The sequence below is a fragment of the Saxophila tyrrhenica genome (genome assembly GCF_035928015.1).
Source record: "Saxophila tyrrhenica strain CCFEE 5935 chromosome Unknown scaffold_15, whole genome shotgun sequence".
Taxonomy (NCBI): domain Eukaryota; kingdom Fungi; phylum Ascomycota; class Dothideomycetes; order Mycosphaerellales; family Extremaceae; genus Saxophila; species Saxophila tyrrhenica.
Window position 1 is genome coordinate 491,409 of NW_027041747.1, and position 17,011 is coordinate 508,419.

General features: G+C 53.6%; 6 protein-coding genes and 1 non-coding gene across 7 annotated transcripts; 3 read left to right on the plus strand and 4 right to left on the minus strand.

Moving 5' to 3' along the window:
• Positions 1–360: 360 nt before the first annotated feature.
• On the minus strand, positions 361–504 carry LTR77_008813. The gene has a single exon. It is a non-coding gene; the product is annotated as a tRNA-Ala (tRNA).
• Positions 505–720: 216 nt separating this feature from the next.
• LTR77_008814 (uncharacterized protein) lies at positions 721–5,321 on the minus strand (the record flags this gene model as incomplete). The annotated part of the gene is made up of 5 exons (XM_064806043.1): positions 721–783; positions 1,025–1,198; positions 1,252–4,172; positions 4,232–4,827; positions 4,882–5,321. The coding sequence occupies 5 exons, from the start codon at positions 5,319–5,321 to the stop codon at positions 721–723; spliced, it is 4,194 nt and encodes a 1,397-aa protein (XP_064655902.1).
• Positions 5,322–6,111: 790 nt separating this feature from the next.
• mxr1 (Peptide methionine sulfoxide reductase) lies at positions 6,112–6,698 on the plus strand (the record flags this gene model as incomplete). Its single annotated transcript, XM_064806044.1, has 2 exons — positions 6,112–6,289; positions 6,349–6,698. The coding sequence occupies 2 exons, from the start codon at positions 6,112–6,114 to the stop codon at positions 6,696–6,698; spliced, it is 528 nt and encodes a 175-aa protein (XP_064655903.1).
• A 2,029-nt stretch (positions 6,699–8,727) lies between these two features.
• LTR77_008816 (uncharacterized protein) lies at positions 8,728–10,754 on the plus strand (the record flags this gene model as incomplete). Its single annotated transcript, XM_064806045.1, has 6 exons — positions 8,728–9,110; positions 9,164–9,292; positions 9,395–9,907; positions 9,964–10,202; positions 10,253–10,338; positions 10,395–10,754. 6 exons carry the CDS (start codon positions 8,728–8,730, stop codon positions 10,752–10,754), a joined length of 1,710 nt encoding a protein of 569 aa, XP_064655904.1.
• Positions 10,755–11,214: 460 nt separating this feature from the next.
• Positions 11,215–12,605, plus strand: LTR77_008817 (uncharacterized protein; the record flags this gene model as incomplete). Its single annotated transcript, XM_064806046.1, has 2 exons — positions 11,215–11,274; positions 11,505–12,605. 2 exons carry the CDS (start codon positions 11,215–11,217, stop codon positions 12,603–12,605), a joined length of 1,161 nt encoding a protein of 386 aa, XP_064655905.1.
• Positions 12,606–12,778: 173 nt separating this feature from the next.
• On the minus strand, positions 12,779–14,531 carry LTR77_008818 (uncharacterized protein; the record flags this gene model as incomplete). The annotated part of the gene is made up of 2 exons (XM_064806047.1): positions 12,779–13,036; positions 13,089–14,531. 2 exons carry the CDS (start codon positions 14,529–14,531, stop codon positions 12,779–12,781), a joined length of 1,701 nt encoding a protein of 566 aa, XP_064655906.1.
• A 496-nt stretch (positions 14,532–15,027) lies between these two features.
• TPN1_1 (Vitamin B6 transporter) lies at positions 15,028–16,813 on the minus strand (the record flags this gene model as incomplete). The annotated part of the gene is made up of 5 exons (XM_064806048.1): positions 15,028–15,111; positions 15,165–15,196; positions 15,252–15,575; positions 15,648–16,200; positions 16,253–16,813. 5 exons carry the CDS (start codon positions 16,811–16,813, stop codon positions 15,028–15,030), a joined length of 1,554 nt encoding a protein of 517 aa, XP_064655907.1.
• Between the last annotated feature and the right edge of the window lie 198 nt (positions 16,814–17,011).

Sequence of the window (17,011 nt, forward strand, 5' to 3'; positions counted from 1 at the left end):
GGATCTACAAATGTGTCCAATCCGCCTTTCAAGGCACCAAATGCCATTCATGGCTGGACGACGGGATGCGGGCCTCCGAGATTTACAGCGCTGCTGGTAGGACCACGCCTCAAACGTGATAGCCACACCACAAGACTTTGGAAACGGGTAGCTGTTGCAACAATGATCCCTGAACAGTTGTATCGTCCAAGTCACAAGTCACCCCCAGGAGTCGACGGCAGCAAGCTGATCAAACACTACCAAAAAGAGCCTCTGCGCCATGCCATGGAGCCCGCTATCATCAAGCAGAGTTCAGAGCAACGACCTATACCATCCAGCACCATTCACTATTGCAAAAAGAACGAAATTGCTACGCAGTATCTCCCAGAGATGGACTCGAACCACCATCATCCACGCTGTCGCTCTTGCGAAAGACGAGCGGATCTGTCATCGTCTGTGTCAGCAGCCTGCAGCACCCAAGGAGTTGAGCTGAACGTACATTCTAACCAATTGAACTATCCAGGATCTTCTTGCTGGGAGAAACAATGAGAAAATGAATATATAATGTTTGATGAGACATCTGAGGTTCATCTGGTCGCGGCTCACTTCCCTGGCTTTGCTCTGGGTGCCATGCTCAGAGGACACAGTTTCACATTGAAAGCTCTTGCAAATGCTTTATTCGCTGGAATCGCCGTGGGAACGTTTCGTTCCTAGCGTACAGCTTTCTTTCCAGTCGTTTGGTCACCACGGCTGCATAGAGAAGGTCGAATGACGCTGTTCGGCCGTCTGCTCGTTGTCCGAGTCCTGCATTGCGACGAGAAATTGTAACATGCGATTTCAGCAATAGCAAAGTTGTCTGGTTGACCTTTTCGACCGTGCCTCGCCCGCATACCTTGCAAAGCAATCTTGCTGCAGTCCGGAATTTGCTCACATGCTCCAGGCCTATCACTGCAGCTGATTGTCTTCTGTCCTTTGTGTGTTTAGATGGCAGTGGAGGTCGCTGCAGGATCCTGGGCCAGCGGGCAGACCCTACAAGATCACATACCATCCAGCCTGCAGCTTCATCTATATTTGACAAATCAACGGAGAACCGATAGGACACGTGAAGGTCCGCGTCCCGAGTCCACGCCGGTCGCAACACAGCAGCACGGCCTTCGTCGAGGGCGCCTGTGATGGACGCCATAGCTTCCGGTGCTAAACGTTTGCGGATGAGCGTGGTCTAAAGAGTATGTCAGTGTATGTGCGGGGGCGACAGCGTCATCTCTGACGTACAAGTTCCATGACCACTGACGTCGCTTTGGCTATATGCTCCACAATGACTGGTGGATGGATCTGGACGCGGAGCGCAAAGGGGTCCAACGGGGAGGTTCCCTTGGCTCTCCTGGTCAGAGCAAAAGTCATTCCTGGCGGTTCTCGAAACCTGACCATACCAGCAGCAAGCTGCTCGATTCCCAACTCGGTAAACCAGACTGACCATTTTAGTTGCACGAGGCGCTGAGATATGTGCAGCCAGTATAGCGTCCGTGCCTTCTGCGAGCAATGCAAGACGCAGTGTAGAAGAAACACAAAGGTACTTTCAGTCAATCGGGGGCCGTGGTGCCTCACGTACCCTTCTATCTCCTTCCAAGTTCTGCTGGCTGCTCTCAGGTGCTCACTGACATTCAACGAGTGAGCCCAGAAATCATTCTCTGAGTCCTTGATGCGAAGCAGGGTCAGTATGTCCATGCGATTGTACACACGAGGCAGCAAACTTGACTCCAACCTTTCAACTACCCCCAGGGTGTCGTAGCGCTCCCAGATATAAGGAAGCAGAACGAACTGGTCCACATAGTCGACGGCCGCGGGAGCCTGTTCCCAACATCGTGGTCGTGATAGCGGCCATGATTGAGCCCAAGGACGAGATTGTCGTGGGAGGACGACGTCAATATATCGCAGTATCGCTTCGTTTACGAATGCTCGCGCTGTTCTCAGGTTCACGTACAAGTCTTTTGCTCTGTCCCTGCTGGAGAGAAAATCTCTGGCCGTCTGATGCAGCAAGATCACTCGATCAGTCTCATCGGTAATGGCCCCGTCCTGAAAGGCTCCTTCACTCCCAAGCTGTTGGCGAGAAGTCTGAGACTGCACCTCTACGAATGGCCCACATAGGTAGTAAATATGTTGCCTAACGCTGCTCCATGAGGGACACCGTAGTCGTTCTTCTGCGATGGGATTTCGTTCTGAGAGCAATGCCGATTCGAGGTCTTCCGGAATCGCGATGGCCTCTAGCAGCTCCTGCAGAGTCAATTGCCTGGAGTCGCTCGTTCCAATGACCCAGGTCAATATCAATTGGGAACGCTTGATACTGGTCGGGTTCCCGGCGTGACTTTTCAAGATGTCCTCCACTAGTCGTTCGTACAGTTCGTCCAGCTCAGAAGGAAGTCCATAGAGTTTAGCCCTCAAGTCCCTGAAGGTGAAGGGTCCTTTTGTGAGGTTCAGTAATTGCTGTAGGACGAGTATGACCCACAGTACGACGCCATCGGCCCGGTGCAGTAGAGAGTGGTGAATTTCTGCCATAAGGTCCGCCAACTCTTGCTGACTGCCACTACTGGAAGGTACAACAGTACGCCTGAACAGATCGACGTTTGGCGCTTCAGGCGAGAAGTCACCGTCGGTATCGTCTTCATCGCTAGAATCACCAATCTCCATATGTCGTTCCAGAACATCTAATCTACTTGTGATGATTTCGGTGATGTCGCCCGCATTCTCCTTCTGCATGGTGATATTGTGAAATCTTCGAAGCTTCTTTTCGATCCAAGGGTGTGGGAGGCTCAGCACAATGATTTTGAGGCGGGAGTCCTCCATTCGGACCATTCTAATCAGTAGGTCGATGATTTTCGGACCGCGCTCGATTTGTTTGTCGCCGTCCTGGGACTCGTCCAGTCCATCTAAAACCACGGTAATCGGCGGACCTTCCGGCAAGCAGACTACTTTCTCGAAAAGAACAACAAGGTCTTCGGCTGACCATTCCCAAGCTGGTGTGTATCGCCTCCTTCTTCGGTAGAGGGCCTTGAAGCTCTCGTAGGTTTCAGGTTTTTGGCACAACATTTCGTACAGTAGAGACCGGAGCATCAAGACATGGGACATTCCTTCGGGGCCACCACGAATGCTGTAAAACCAGTCTGCAACAAGAGCTCTCGCGGTATCGTCTTGCTCTTGTTGGGATTCCAATATTTCGGCAAGGATACGCTTGGCAAGTACAGACTTGCCACTGCCTGGTTTCCCTTGGATCCAGAGAATGCTCGCAGGCGCTTCTAGCCATCTGCGAAAGTTGGTGTGTTCTCTGTACCATCGCATGGTGTTGCCCAAAGCTGCTTTTACTTCCTTGCGCCTAGTATGCACACTGCCGAATTTCAGGCTCTCCTTGCACTCTACTGGAATCAGCAGGCGCAAGTCTTGAGCACATCGTTTTAACTTACCTTCGTACTCTGTTCGTTCAGTTACTACGGGAATGCCCATCCGGGAGCTCGCATCGCTGAATGGGAGACTGCCACCTAGAAACAGAACCATTTCGATGCACTCGAAGCCCAGGCACGTTGTTTTGAGTGCCCTAACATCGCTTGTTGGCAATGGAGAGGCCGACCTGATCACAACAGTGCCCCACGACACATTGGGGATCTGTTGAATGTGATCACGTATAACGGCCCACGAACTTTTGGCGGATCCACTGGCATTCGAAGTGATTGGCACCACGCCAACGCCGCGACCTTTTGGCAGCGAGAACAGCAGCTGAGCTGCTAAATTCCAAAGTATCCCTGAGACAGCGTCGGAGAGGTTCTCGATGCATGGAAGATCGTAGTGTGCCGTGTCTGACGGCCAGCAATATAACAGTGGAAATGATCCTTGTTGTGAGTGTCTTGAGCCTGGATTGGGATCCGGCATGCCCTTTTTCTTGTCCTGCCATATCGTTTGCAAAATTGGCAAAATTTGTTTCCAGCCCAGTGATTGTGGCAGTTGCTGCTGGGAGGCCGTGGGTTCGCCAATAACACAGTAGAGCGCCATCGGGACCTCAGCGCCGGCGGCCCAGGCAGAGTAACGGTTCGTATATTTGATCCAATGAGGAGACTCAGCAGCCGCGTCTATGGTCTCTTCCGTTGGCAGATCATGCTGAAAATCAAGATACATTTTGCGAAGAGAGCGGAGGACTCGGACAGAACCTAGAATAGTCAGGAACGAAGGTCCGTATACAACGAAGACTAAGCAAATGCGAACGCACTGTCCCTTTCTTTGAGCAGTTTTGAGCACTTGTTGATGCCCATACGCACCCTTTCCAGTTGAAGGTAGTTGCGGGTAACCGCCCCAATGTCATCTAATCGTTTCCACTCCTCCAGGCCCACATTTTCCAACCCTTGGTCGACGTTGAAGCGGAAGAAGCGACCGCTTTTTAACATGAGCGGGTGGTGTCGTTGGAAGTCTTCCGCTGCTTTCTCGCAGTCCGTTGCAATATCAGCCAAGGTCTGCATGATACCCGTGGCGCGGTCATTGAATTTCGTCATGGACGGCAAGCCAGTGCCAATTGATACCAGACAGCTTATGTGTGCATCCAGGTTCATGGTTACATCGTCATCGTCCAGCCACATGTCGCTTGCCTCTGTCAGCAAAGTCGGCAAAGGGTTGTTGGCACCAGTAGCTCCATCTACAAAATCCTCGCCGCATATCCGAATTGGGTCGAAGAACGTGGTAGCTGCTGAGGTTGCTCGCGCGGCCTCCCAGATCTTGACCTCGTCCAGCCTGTCGCCAAGTCGACGGTCTGAAAAGTAGCTGGAGAAGACCACGGTCTTCTTGTGGGCTTTGCTCGTTGCAGTCACGAATCTAAGATAGTTTTCGTGAGTATAGAAGCTTGAAAGGATTTGAGAGGTGCCCTACACATTGCAAGGTGAACCAGAGGAGTCTTTCAAAAGCGTTTCATCGTCGTATCCTTGCGACCACAGCATGGCCTTGACGCCTTGCTCCAGAGCCTGGGAGTCGTAACGGCCCTGCAAGCCACCTCGAAGACCCAAGCGGTGCCTCTGCTGGGTGAAAACAGGCTTCGATAGCTCAGTGTACGCTGTTATCGCTTCCTGCGCCGACATCCTGAGTCGCCCAAGCATGATAGCTATCAGACCACCGGTGGACGTGCCGCCTATGAGATCGAAACAGTCGCACGGCTTGGGTGGGTTTTGCCGATTGAGGCGCTCCATGAGACTCTGAAGTATGAGGAGTGATGACAGCCCGCGTACACCACCACCGTCCAACGACAGCATGAACAGCTCCTTAGACATATGGCCTGTCGATATTTGGCCTCTCATGGCAGAGTCATGCTCCATGTTGACTCATGTAGACCTCTTTCAGGGCGGACCCGGACCAAGATAATGCAAAGAAGGTAGTGGAATGGAGGAAAGTGAATTGAATGCTACCAGCCTGATATGTGAGTTCTGTGCCGCATGTTCGCTCATCTGTGACAAGCGAAATGCACGGTGCTCACCGCAGGGAGGCTTCATAGGCCAGACAGCCACCTGCCTGAGGGCAGCGCGACGAGCGTGGGCGACATCCCTGGAGCGGCATTCTCACAGTGGCATGTCCTGCATGTACCACCCATGGCCATGCATTTGCCGCCAGCTTCATGCGGAACCCGCGCGTAGCATCAGCATCTCAGCCTGGTATGATAACCTTCATCGTGGCAGGCTGGGCGAGGAGTAGTCAGGAGTTTTGGAAGCAGACCATTCTGCCTCCAGGAAGAGGTCTATGGAGTGTACGTTGAGAATTAGACCGAGAGTCGTGCAAGAAAGAAAGGAACATGTATACAGTGGCGTTGTGGAATCGCATCGCTGCGAACGGGAACGAGGCTGACACGGGACGAGGCGCAGGCCTTCCCGCACATGTGAATGACGACACTGACGTTGCGAGATGGCAACAATTCAAATACCATCATACAACATAAATTCATCCTCACTTCTCAGCATTAAATCGTGCAAACTGAAACCTGTCACCATACTACTCATCTTTCTGATCTCTGTGATCACACTACCAACCATGGCGTCCATCCTGCAGCGGTTTACGCGACCCTTCACATCAAGCACAATGCGTTTCACACCAGAGTCAGGTGGTTCAACAACAATGGCCCTTCCTGAGGGTGCAGAGAGAGCGACGATTGCGGCGGGTTGCTTCTGGGGTGTTGAGCACATGTACCGAAAGGACTTTGGCAGCAAAGGTCTGCTCGATGCACGAGTGGGATACATCGGCGGCAACACGAAGGATCCCAGCTACCGCGCCGTATGCTCCGGTGCAACAGGACGTGAGTGCAAACTGAGCATTGCGTGAAGATGCGATCGTCACGACTGATCTTTTCTATAGATGCCGAAGCATGCCAACTAGTCTTCGACCCGCAAAAGCTCACCTACCGCGAACTCATCGAGTACTTCTACCGAATGCACGATCCGACGACCTCGAACCGTCAAGGCCCAGATGTCGGCTCGCAATACCGAAGCGGCGTCTTTTACCACAACGACGAGCAGAAAGCGGTCGCGGAGGAAGTGACGAAGAAAGCGAACGAGCAGTGGTGGAAGAACAGCATCAGCACCGAGATACTGCAGGCCGGCGAGTGGTGGGATGCTGAGAAGTATCATCAGTTGTATCTGGACAACAACCCAGGCGGGTATGAGTGCCCAAGTCACTTTTTGAGGAAGTTCCCGCCGTTGCAGTAGGTTGGGCTGGTGTAGGATACGGATAGATAAGAACTGTATATGCAATTCATGAAGGCCAGCAACATATCTTGCCAGCGTCGGCTCTGCAACATTGCCGTGACTCTGGGTCGTCAGCCTGTCTGAGCCGAAGTACGGATCAGGCTTACACAGCGAGCTTCGCTGGTGTTACAGTGTAAGGCCGCCACTCGCACATCTAACAACAGTCCTATGCAGCGACTTCTGCGGCACTCAAGGCCACCTGAGCCTCTTCGTCCTCCAACCCCACCCCACTACAAGCATCAGCAGCCTGCAAGCCTAGTCAGTTTCAAACGCCTTCCTTCTCCTCTCTGGGGTAATCCGTCCAGCCAAGCAGCTGACTTCGCTCGTTCAGCTTGTCTGAAGGAACGGCCACGAGTGTTTGATCGCTCTCATTTTCGGAATTCCCTCGTTCCCTTCTAGAAGGCCGCTAGAAGGTTTGTCGGAGTGGTCGGCTTGTTTGTGTTGTGCAGCAGTGACGCTCGATGACTGCGCTCGCATTCGTGCGACTTCACCTCGTTCAGGCGTACGGTCCTTGTGTGGGTATGCGATTCCTCCGTCTGCGGTGAGGCATTTTCTGGGTCGTTCGGATGATATAGGGACAGTGAGAGATTTCTACAAGTACCTACGAGTACTCGCCAGGTGCGTATGTTCATGCATGGCTGGCCATGGCCGCCAGGGCGGTAGAGGGCGCAAGTCATGGCTGTCGACATCAGCCCAACTGTAGATCATCAGCAGTATGTCGCAGTTCCTAAAATAAATTCCAGATATCAGAGAGTTGTCGTTATCTTGGAAGTGCTATATCATCAGCAAATGCCGGTGATCCCGCTCATCAAGGCAATTTACAGTTCCTGGAGTCGAAGGATTCCACCAACAGTATTCCAAACGCATCGCGCGAAACCACCTGTGCGAGATCTCGGGTTCGTTAGGAAAGTACGCAAGGCTGTCAGAGAACAACGACCGTATGGTGCAGTGAAATTGTAGATCGCTCTCCTAGAGCTGGCTTCGACGCTTCACAAGATCACCAAGAGATGCGCATCCCGGTCGTGCTGCAGCCCTGTGGTAGTTCCTGTGCTCGTCTCTACACCGTCTTGCCGGAGCAGTAGCGTCCTGTCGGAAGATGATTGTCGCAACGATGGCAGAAGGTCTGCAGCGTATCCGATCCTTTGCTGCAGCTGTAGACAAGCGATCATCTTTCCACCAGGCGCTATTCTTACACCATCACCACCAGAACCACTCCGCGGTTCCTTCACGCCAAGTCGGACGCTCGGTCCCGTTTGCTTTGCGGCGTGAAAGTCTCAACGCTTAACGGCGCCAGGCGGATACAAGGCCTTGAAGGCGTCACGAAGACTTTTCCTCAAGGGGATGACGTACCGTCCCACTGGTCGTCAGGCAAAATCCATCCCAACGAACGCCTGGACGCCTTCGACGCCTTTCAAAACGTAATACTGCAGACCACACAATTCCAGAACGCTGTGGGGCCTGGTACTCGGAAGAAGTCTTCAGCAAAACCCCATCAGCTGGACGCCCTGCGATAGGTCCAAGCAAAGACGATGAACCACACCGAGGGCAAGCGATCTCCAAGCACCAGCAAGGTTACATGCGCCGAGGCTGGGACACCCGTGCGAGATTGGAGGAATCGCTAGCGGCACGTGAGCGGCGGGACCCTGGACAAGGTACTCGGGGTAGCAGCACTTCGACGGCGCGGTACAATGCAGAGTCTAAGCCACTCCCGGCCGGATCATTGGAGCGGCGGCACATCGCAGCAGCAAAACGACGTGGTGGCGGACGCGGGCATCGACACCTTCGATTTCTGGTACCAGTCGCGAGTCTCTTCCTGCGAGCTTGGCGCACGGCTGGGAGTGTCCCCCACTCTGGTGATCACATAGATAAGCTCGGGCTGCTCTCACATTTCTTGCTAGCCTCGCGATCGACCTTTTCCAACGCTTCCCTTTCCTCTACTGCGAGTGTTACAGCCTCGCATTCTACTGGATAACGCATTTTGGCCGCAACCATGGGACTCTTTAGCAAAGACCACGAGAAGCACTCCGACCAGGATGTCTCGGACGGCTTTGAGCCCACGACCGACGTCCAGGAGGGCATGCTCTCGGACAACTCGGACGACCTCCAGCGACATCTGGCCAACCGACAGATACAGCTTATCGCCATTGGAGGTTCCATCGGCACGGCGCTGTTCGTCTCGATCGGTCAAGGTCTCTATCACGGCGGCGCGGGCAGTTTGCTGATCGCCTACACGCTCCAGAGCTGTATGCTTGCACTGGTCAACAACTCGATCGCTGAAATGTCCATTGCCTACCCTGTATCCGGCGGTTTCATCCGTCTTGCTGGAAAATGGTGCGACGATGCGTTAGGCTTCATGCTGGGATGGAACTTCTTGTTCGTGTGCTTTATTCACGTCTCGCAAGAACTGAATAACTGACCGATCTTAGTTTCTACGAGGCTCTACTGATCCCCTTCGAAATTTCGGCTTTAAACTTGATCATTGGCTTCTGGAGTCCTGCGATCACACAACCCGGCCCAACAGCTGGTATCTGTATTGGCTGCATCGTTGCCTATGCGTGAGTCCTCCTCCTGCCCACTTCTTAATGCCAAGGAATGGTTCTCGAAGCTACAAGAGGCTCGCACTAGTCATAAAAGAAATCAGCTAACCGGTGCGACAGCGCAATCAACATTCTTGCTGTGCGAGCTTACGGTGAAGCCGAGTTCTGGCTTTCTGGCGGAAAGGTCATCCTGATCTTCTCCCTTTTCTTCTTTACATTCATTTCAATGGTCGGAGGCAATCCCCAAGGCGACGCATACGGATTCCGCTACTGGGAGGATGGACAAGCGTTCCGTGCCCGATACGAAGGAGGCAGCCTCGGAAAGTTTGAAGGCTTCCTCTCTGCGCTGTGGAGCGCCGCATTCACCGTCGTTGGACCGGAGTACATTTCAATGGTCGCTGCCGAAGCCAAGCGACCCAGGACCTACATCAAGACTGCGTTCAAGACTGTCTACTTCCGTTTCGGACTCTTCTTCATCGGTGGCGCCCTGGCTGTCGGCATTGTGTGTAGCTCTCGGGACCCTGCTCTCGAGAGAATCACGAATGGCGGCGGCTCCAGCACGGCTGCTGCATCGCCATATGTCATCGCCATGCGGAACCTCAATGTGAAGATTTTTCCCCACATTGTGAATGCGTAAGTCTTTGATGTTCCTCCAACAGCCCCGTGCTGTCGAACTGACATACCCTCAGCCTCCTCATGACATCCATCTTCTCCGCCGGCAACACATACACCTACGCTGCCGTCCGAAGCTTGTACGGTCTTGCTCTGGAAGGCAGAGCTCCCTCTTTCCTGACCTACTGCACTAAGAACGGGGTCCCGATTTGGTGCTTCTGCGTCGTGATGTGCTTCCCCTTCCTGTCCTTCTTGCAAGTGTCTGGCGGATCGGCCGAAGCCATTACCTGGCTGTCGACTTTGATCACTGCTGGAGGTAAGATTTACACCTTGACATGAGTTTGCAAACGCTAACAAGTTTCCCAGCCTTAATCGACTATATTGGCATGGCCATCACCTTCATCTGCTTCCATAGAGCGTGCAAAGCACAAGGCTTGGACCGCAGGACACTGGTACGTTGCAACTCGTCCCTTCCCACTTCATTGCCCCCAGCTAACCCACCACACAGCCCTACTTCGGCTGGTTTCAGCCCTATGGAGCCTACGTCGCCGTTGTCTGGTTCTCCATCATTACGATGTTCTACGGCTACCTCGCCTTCCGCCCCGCCTGGTCCGTTGAGGGCTTCTTCCAGAACTACACCATGCAGATTGTCGACCCGATTTTGTTCATCAGCTGGAAGTTGATCAAGAAGACCAAGTGGAAGAGCGTCTACGAGGTCGACTTGGTCTGGGAACGGCCCACTATCGATGCCTACGAGGCTACTTTCTTGGATCCGCCCGTGGGCTTCTGGACGGAGATGCTGCAGTTGGTGGGGCTGAGGAGGAACAAGGGCGGCAACGACAAGCGCCAAGGTAGCATTACCAACTGAGGTGGGTGGTGGCATGAGCATCAGGCATGTGTGAAGTATGGGGTGGAAAAGAATTTTGGAATGTGATTGGATTTACCTAAACCATGATACCACTTAAAAATCGACGATTTAGTTGGACAACGTTTACTCCTCGATTCTCCACGATACCTCTCCGCAGTGTATCCGGACAAGAGACACCATGAGCATTCAGTTACGTTTGACTTTGAATCATCTGGGGTTGGTCGGGGCAAGGAGCATGGACCAGCGCATAGCTGTCAGCATTTACTTTGCTGCTGGAACACTTGCCTGTTATGGGGATTTGATCCTGTGAGGCTCCAACTCATGGTGTTGCTGATGAGGACGGTGCCATTGCGATCACAGTCGGATAGTGCTGGCTGTTTCTGAAGGCATGAGTAGTGCATTTGCTGCAGCCCGCCTCCCAAGTAATGTCGTAGACGCTGTTTGCGTTGTGGATTGAAGCATGCTGAACTTTGAAGCCGTAAGAAGCGCAACAAATGATGTGGCCACTGTCGACGCAAGTGTATGTACGTCCATGCCCCATTGTAGTCATTCGCATTATTAGACCGAACTGTCGTATTCGTATAATGCGTAGGAAGACGAGATGGAAGGAGAGGAAGCAACAGCATTTTGTCTCACTCAGCCCAGACCCGGAAGCCACTCCGTCTGGAGTCTCTGAGACCAAGCTCCAACTCTATCTCCGTCATTGACTTCATATTCTTCCAGAGGGTGTTCCTCACAACATACTGACAGACCACACCGAAAAGCATGCGCTCGCAATCCGCCAGGCTCTTCAGCAATACCTTGTCCGCCCAAAGGACCATTCTTGCAAAACCCACGCTTGCACGAACCTACGCCATCCAAGCTGGAGGAGCACCCATCGCCGAGGTCTTCGACGCCAACGCAAAATGGCTACACAAAGAACGAGCAGCTAGCAATATCCAAAAGAGTCGACAAGTGGATTATCTAAGAGACGAGGTGGCTATAAGACTATGCGATCGATTGTTGGACATCAAGCGAGACTTCCCTCGAGTGCTGGACTTCGGTGCCAATGCTTGTAACATTGCCCGTACACTTACGAGACCGGATCCAGATGACCATTCTGCGAAGCCCGTCACGGAGCCGATCAGCTCGAAGATAGGCAATATTGTCTGCGCGGATACCAGCGAGGCACTGCTGTACCGAGACCAAGACCTGCCGTTCAACAAGGACATCGACATCACCCGCCATCTCCTTACCAGCCCGGAGTACCTCCCCTACGAGTCTAATGTCTTCGACTTGGTTCTGTCGTCGCTATCCATGCATTGGGTGAACGACCTACCCTCTGTCCTGGCGCAAATCAACAACTGCCTTAAACCAGACGCAGCCTTCGTAGGCGCCATGACCGGTGGAGATTCCTTGTACGAGCTACGCGGATCCCTGCAACTAGCCGAACAAGAACGACTTGGCGGCATAGGCACGCACATGTCGCCTCTAGCAGACGTGAGAGACGTTGGCAACCTCCTCAGCCGCGCCGGCTTCAAGCTGTTAACCGTAGACGTCGACGACATCATCGTCGACTACCCGAACGTCTTCGCCCTCATGTCTGACCTCCAAGCGATGGGCGAAGCGAACGCTGCTCTGCGACGAGAGCCCGGGGCGATTAGTAAGGACGTCCTGCTGGCTACTGAGAGCATATATCGGGAACTGTATGGCGAGCAGCAGGAGGATGGCACGATGACTATCCCGGCTACATATCGGACGATTTATATGATTGGCTGGAAGGAGAGTGCGGATACGCCGCAGCCGATGGAAAGAGGGACGGGGCAGGCGAATTTGACTGATATTCTTGGAGGTGGTGGCAGGATTGGGTGATCTACTTCGGCAGGAATTGGAAACGCACATCTATTCGGCTTGAGGCTTTACGTGCGGACGCTATACGAGCTCTGATCCATGCCTGCGGCTTTTGACCAGAGCTCGAGGACACGATCGCACCGCGCTCTAGCTGAAGGCACCGCAGGAGGACGAACATCAACAACCAGGGCAGCTCACTTCTTCAAGCATGCGTCTATCATCGCCGACGCGGCCACCAGCTCTTCATCTTGGTAAGCCCGTGCTATCAGCTGGATGGTTGTCGGAGCTCCGTGGACATCGTCCGCATTGTCTGGAGTCTGGTCAGCGATGAACACAGCGGCCCAGTCTCTAGGAGCCTCACATTGCCATGCTCGATTGGGGTCGTGGGTCGCAAGATCTTCGGTATCGACTTTGACGTCAGCCTTGCCGACGGGTATGATGATTCCGGGATACTGCAGATGATCAGCAAAGAGCATTTGAGGGTTTGCGGCGGACTTGAAGTACCTCGAGCATGTTCCAAACGGCAGTGTACGGAGGTGCGCCATAGTTATCATGCAACACCGCCGTATTGGCAGCGCCAGGACAAAGTATCACATCCAACTTATTCTCGACCCAGAGGTTGTTCCACGTGGCTTTATAGCCCATCTTCGCTGTATTGACATCGAAGACTTCCTCTAGACTGTACTTCGGCTTCTTGTTCACCAGATCCATCGTCTTCTGTAACGAAGGAATAATCGGCTCGCCGCTCCTGTGGACGAAGTCCAAGAACAACTTCGTGTTGTCCATGGAGTAGTAGTCCGACGCCAGCTCCATACCAGCCTTCAGCGACGGGAACATGTTCAATGCAACGACCTCGAAACCAGCATCCGTAAGCTTCTTCGCCGACTCCTCCAGCGCCCTCGCTACTGGTGGATGGATCGGATAATCAGGATCACTCTGCAAGAACCCAACCCTCACCTTCGTCGGCCTCCCAGCAGCTACACCCGCCCTCCATGGAATCGCCAACGCCGAAGAGTCCTTATCCCACGGCATCGTATCAATCACATGTCTCACCAAAAACTCCAGATCGTCAAAGCACGTCGCCAACGGCCCCGCGACAGGCGGGAACCCAGGCGATCCAGCTTTCGCCGGCGACGTCTGGCCGCCGTACGGCACACGATGCGTGCTCGGCTTGAAGCCATACGTCCCGCAGCAAATCGCCGGGATGCGGATGCTGCCTCCAATATCCGTACCGATGCCTAAGATGGAACCTCGCATCGCTACCAGCGCTCCCTCGCCACCGCTGCTGCCGCCGGCGCCGAGGATGAGTTTGTGCGGGTTCAGCACGCGGCCGAAGACGTAGTTGTGGGAGTCGCCTGTCATCATCGTCTGCGGGATGTTGGTCTTGCAGTACAGAATCGCCCCGAGCTCGAGGAGGATCTTCACCAGCGGCGCATGTTCAGTGGGGAGAGGGTTGTCGAGGAACGAAGTAAAGCCGATTGTTGAAGCCACGCCAACGTACGAGAAGGGATCCTTGATACTGACAGGGACGCCGTGCAGAGGTCCTAGGGGCTTGCCGTGCTCAGCGAGGTATTGGTCCAGATACTCGCCGCGCTTGAGGGCGTCGTCGAACATGGTTTCGGTTAGGCAGTTGACGAGTTGTTGGGCGACGGCGGCGCGTTTGCAGAAAGCTCTAGCGACATCGACGGATTTCAGGGAGCCAGATTGAACGGCCTTTGCTAAAGAGGTTGCTGTATAGTTTTCTGTAATGTCGAGCTCCGGTTGAGACAGGATTCCGCATTCCTTTGGTACGCTCAGAACGTTGCGGTCTGAAGTCTCGTCGCCTAGGTACTTTTGATCGATACGCCATTCTTTCGGGATCTTCTCGTATTCTGCTGCTCGTTTGTTCGCTGTTTTGGTTTGCCAGGACGAAGCATCGTCGTTCGCCGGCGGTAGTTGTGAAGTCATGGGTGCTGTTTGAATGTCAATGCTGGCCGCCGATGTTGAGAAACGATCAATCAACACAGTGCGTCACTATCGAGGAGTTGAGATCAAGGAGGGGGGCTCCATTAAAGTAACGACATCAAGGTATTAATGTGTTGACACTGCCCCGCAATGGCTCAAGATTCGGTATTGCTATCGTGAGGTTCGGCAAAGATAGGCCAGGACCGAGGCGGTCATGCAACATAGATGTTGCTGTTGCTGATGCCTGTCTCTATTTGGCCTCTCCAAAGTGCACGAAAGAAGTGAAAACGAAAGCAACGCGAAGCCTCCGTGGGCTGCCAATGTCTTTGGCAGTCATTGTTGACTCGTGAACAACTATGGACGTGGACATATATCAGTACGCCTGCGCCTGCCCAGACAGGAAAGAAGCTGCTTCTCATTCACAGACTGCAAGGAGATTCATATTGCCTCCGAGTTCGGCACGTGGGCCATCTCAAGTCGTCGTCCGTCGTCGTCCACTTCACCTTCCAAACTTCTTCAGCTCAAACCAGCGCAGAGGCCAGTAGACAACCCCGGCGAACGCAAAGCCAATGTAGTTCCCAAGCTACCAAAAGGTGAGTATGAAGCAAGAGCTCGTAGAAGGAATGGGGGACTCACATCGCCGCCATACTCGCCAAGTTCCGCCGCGACTGCTTGCTGTCAGTACCACACTCGTAACGTGTGGATTGAAAGTTCCAAACTCACTCGGCCCAATGTACCACACCTGCGCCATACACAGAATCGAACCCGCCCATCCGACCAGAAAAGCCACCAGCGCAGCAATACCCATCGGGAGCTTGTGACGATCGTTCCAAATATCCCAATCCCAGCCGTGGCCAAGATACTTGCGGAAGATGAGGTGCTCCTCAAGCACAATAGCGATCCAGATGCAGACCCAGTATCCCATCAAGGCCAGGAAATTGGTGAAGATGGCCGCCAGAGCGGCGCGGCCGGCGATGGCGCAGACGGTGTAGATGACGACGGAGATGGTATTCCAGACTACGCGGGGAATGCGCTCGAAGTTCCTGCCTGTGAGGGCGTTAGTGAATTAGACCTTCGCAATGGTTGACCTGGTCTTGGGATGTAGAGAAGACCACATACCAAGTGCTTGCCAATCTATCCCTCCAGCATACGTAGGAGCAACTAAATTGCTGATGAGACCGAGCGCAATCAGAACGCTGCAGAAGGAGCCAAATGACCCAAGCGGTCGGAAGCCCTCTCGAATCAACGCCCCCTGAGAGACACCATAGGCGTCATTCCATGCCTGGTTCGACGCAATGCCAGAGCCCAGACCAATGCCAATGACAAACATAGCAGTGAAGCTAATTGAAAGCCCAACGACGGTGACGAGGAAGACTCTCAGTCTCGGCGAGCTTTCGGGGTAATATACGAAGTAGTCTGCACCAGCGCAGGAGTATGTGATGGCTGCTGCGAGACACAGGCTGAAGAAGCTCAAGCGGTTGCCAGCCATAGTCCGTGCATCGAGGCCAGCTCCGGGGTTCGAGTAGAGGTCGAACTTAGGCCCCGCGACGCCTGCGAGGATCATATTGGCCATGAGTTGTGGAAGCCATGCGTAGCGCTCGTAGATGTGGAAGACGCTGTAACCGAAAGTCGTGATGGCCCACGTCAGCACGCCGGTGATGACGATGCCGACCTAAGACAAAGTCAGTGAGGGAGCTGTTATTGATGGGTCTCAAGATACACACAATAATCGACAAGCTGCCATTCGTGCTCACGGCGCTGAGTATCTGGCCAGCAATGATCACGTCCAAAAGTGAGTAGCCAAGCAGAATGATCAGGGTCAGGACCACGATCAGCTTCGACGGCCACCAGCCCATGATGTACCTTGACAGTATCATTGTCCGGTGTCCAGACCGCGGTCCGAAGGTGGCAATATAGGCTACTGGGAAACAGCCGACCAGCATCCCAAACACAGCACATAGACAGCAGTCTAGGAACGGCAGGTAGAAGACTGTTGGTCCTAGCATACCAAGGGTGGTGTTGTTGGCCGCGAGGTTGATAGACACCCATAGCATGCAAATCTGAGTGAAGCCCAGATGTTCAATCGTGTGGCGCTGGGCTGGCAACACACGCTGGATGCCGCGAGACTCGACATTGTAGCGGAGCAGCGTCTTCTCCACCCGCTTGAACCATTCTTGAGCAGTCGACAGCGGTCCAGTTCTGTCCTCGAGATTGTCATTTGGAGACAGTGCTTCACCTTCTGGCGCCAGACCCGGTCCAGCTTTCTCGACGTCCATACTGGCCATCCGTGCAGGACCTTCTTCTATCAGCACGATTCCTTTAGAGAGGGGAAAGGGAACAGCATGATTCTTCCGCTCGCGTTATCGAGGTTCAAGTTCGGGCCGTATGTTCTCAGCGAGACTCAGATGAGTCAAGCACCGGCTCATGCTGTGGCTTACGACTTTACCTTGAACTCTCCACCGTCGCGCTTGCAATCATGGTGT